Source organism: Vicia villosa, linkage group LG3, assembly GCF_029867415.1.
Source record: "Vicia villosa cultivar HV-30 ecotype Madison, WI linkage group LG3, Vvil1.0, whole genome shotgun sequence".
NCBI classification, from domain to species: Eukaryota; Viridiplantae; Streptophyta; class Magnoliopsida; order Fabales; family Fabaceae; genus Vicia; species Vicia villosa.
The window spans coordinates 164285411-164288322 of record NC_081182.1 but is presented as its reverse complement, the minus strand read 5'-3'; the positions used below and the strand labels follow the sequence as shown (position 1 = coordinate 164288322).

Genomic DNA, 2912 nt, shown 5'->3' with positions numbered 1-2912 from the left:
TCTTTTCCCTACATTTTGCATGCATTTTAGTCCAAATTAGCGTATATTTGTTATACACCCATAGATTTAGACACTAGCGTGGATACCATCGAGTACGATGGGCGCGAGGAGTGCTAACACCTTCCCCTCGCGTAACCGACTCCCTTACCCTTTTTCTCTGGTTGTGAGACCGTTGTTTTGTTTTGTGGTTTGCTGGCATTCCCTTCCTTTTCAGGATAAATAGGTTAGTGGCGACTCTGTTAATTTTCGCGGTAGCAACAGATAGCATATGAACATACGTTAAGGTAATACATATTATAATTTTCTTATATTCGATATCACTTCGTATAATTTCTAACACATACTTATATATTGATTTAAATGTAGATGAGTTTTGAGTTTACCCATGACTCAAAGTTAAAAAAATGGATCACTTATGTCGGTACTTGTTGTAAGGGATTTAAGTCACAACTCACTACTGACTATATTAGGAAGCTTAAGACCGGTCTTGCTCGTCCATGGATAAGATATAGTTTTATATCGAATAAGCAATGGAAAGAGTTTGCAAGGATACGTCATTCTGAGGAATTCAAGGTTAGAACTAGTCTTATTTATCCGATAATTTTATACTAATGAGTTATAGATACTAATCATATATATCTTTCACTATGTTAATAACAGGTTAAAAGCGAAGTAGGAATACAAAACAAGGCAAAAAAATAGGTACCCCCATAGATTGTCTCGTGGGGGTTAGAGGAAACTTGAGAAATAATCATGCTTAAAAAACAACCACAAACGGGAGATGATCGCATCCCATCTACATCGTCGAGACATGAGATAACTTAATCATCATAGCTTTACAACTAAACCTTACAATAAAGAAGTTGAAAACAATTCACACCAATCCCTCGAGCAACACTTCCTCCTTTGATCTTCCTTTCCTTATTCTCTTCTATTAAGATTCAAGGTAAACCTACTTTCTTTTTGTACTCCCTTGAATCCACTGAAGCTCTCTTTGAACTGAACTTGATCCTCCTATTTATAAGCTTGAAAAAGGTAGGCTTGTTAGGCAGACCACCCATCTTCCTTATTAAGCAATGCCAGCTCACCCTGCAACTATCCGTAGCTCAATAGGCACACCATCCACCTTCAACTAGCGCTCTAACTCTTCCTTCAAGATGAAGCAACATAGCCTTGAAGTATTCTCTTGCCTATGCTCACCTAGTGCGCCTATGGACATGGCCTAGCAAGCCTTGCTTGTAGGAAAATGTCTTGGCAAATTCTTTGTGTGTTGCTTGGTGGTTTTTCAGTCTTTTCCACCTGCTTTTGATAAATGTGCAAGTAAAAAGTCCAAACAGATTTTTCTATCACTTTTAATTGATAAATTGGATGTTTTTATATTGTTTGTTGGTAAATTAAATTAATAAGTGCCTATGAGTTTTACGTAATTTGTCACTTATCACTCTTGTATCTATCAAAGAAATCAGTCAAAAAAAATCGCCAATCTACTTTCGGTGTATTCCATTTCAAGCTTTTCAAATATCTATTTCGTAACTTACATAACTCGTCATCATTATGAGGCTCTATGGCCTTTCTAGATGAGTCATACTCTCGAATAAATACCATGACAAAAGAAAGAAAAAACACAGAGGAATAAGGTATTGCCTAATTTGTGAGTTTCTATTGAAGATTTGAAACTTGGAAGAGAGAATGATGCATGAAATATTTTTGAGAGTCTATGAGGTGAATAGACGAGAAATAAGAGATGTTGGAACCTATTTATAGGATTTTAGTGGTGGATAAAGTGACATCAACGTTTTAGTTTATCTTATTAGGGTTGTAAGGAATACATGTAGGTCATTAGCGACTCCTACTTCTAAGACATTTGGCCATCATCACTCTTAGGGGAAGGTAAATAGTCAAGCAACCAACGTACATTAGCCAATCACAACATGGACATGGACATGGACATTAAATACTCACCATCTTTTTCTTCCTTCCACACCAATCTATCTTCAGTAACATCCTCCACAAGCGGGACAGAAATAATTTCCTCCGCTCCTACACAATCAAACAAATTGCGAATCACTCCCATATTCCACTGTTTAACGTTAGGAAGCATCAAGTCCTTAACAACCAAATTATAAATACCTTGTTGTTGCGGTAAATGCATACAATCCTCTGCTTTACCTTGAATACAAGGTTCATTCATAACTTTTATTTGGCTACCATCACCTATACTCCACCTACAACCAAAAGTTAGCACTTCTCTAGCTTTCCAAATACTTCTCCAAACAAAGCTAGGATTATAACCGAGATTAGCATCAAGGAAGGTAGTTTTAGGAAAGTACCTTGCTTTAAAGAACCTGGACACCAACGCTTGCGTGTTATTCATGAGAAACCAACCTTGTTTTTCCACCATAGCCATATTAAAAGCTTTAAAATCTCTGAATCCAAGGCCCTCCTATTTCTTGGAGCATGCTAGCTTATCCCAAGCCATCCACCGAATACCATTAAGATTAGAGCCCTCGCACCACCAGAAAGCATTCAACATCTTCTCAATGTCACTAATCACCATTTCAGGAAGAATATAGATACTCATCATATAAGTCGGGATAGCTTGGAGAACCGATTTAATCATGACTTCCTTCCCCGCTTTATATAATGACCGACCTTTCCACGAATTAATTCTTTCCCAAATCCGATCTTTGATGAACGCAAAAGTAGCCTTTTTACTCCTACCAATCATAGAGGGGAAGCCTAAATACTTCCCCGTTCCTAACACATGACGAACACCCATGACCTTGGCTAGGTCCTCCTGTGCTGACAAGCTCATATTACGACTAAAGAAAACCTCGGATTTATTCAGATTGATCTCCTGGCCGGATGATTTAGCATAAGTCTCTAGGATCTCCATAAGATGTGTTGTTTCA

At 37.7% G+C, this 2912-nt stretch overlaps 1 protein-coding gene across 1 annotated transcript; it reads right to left on the bottom strand.

The window, feature by feature from the left end:
* Positions 1-1924: 1924 nt before the first annotated feature.
* LOC131659300 (uncharacterized) lies at positions 1925-2407 on the bottom strand. Its single transcript, XM_058928510.1, has one exon. The coding sequence runs from the start codon at positions 2405-2407 to the stop codon at positions 1925-1927; it is 483 nt and encodes a 160-aa protein (XP_058784493.1).
* Positions 2408-2912: the final 505 nt, after the last annotated feature.

What these genes read in the sequence shown, in the direction of transcription:
- LOC131659300 (XM_058928510.1), bottom strand. Translation starts at nt 2,407, where the DNA reads ATGGCTATGGTGGAAAAACAAGGTTGGTTTCTCATGAATAACACGCAA.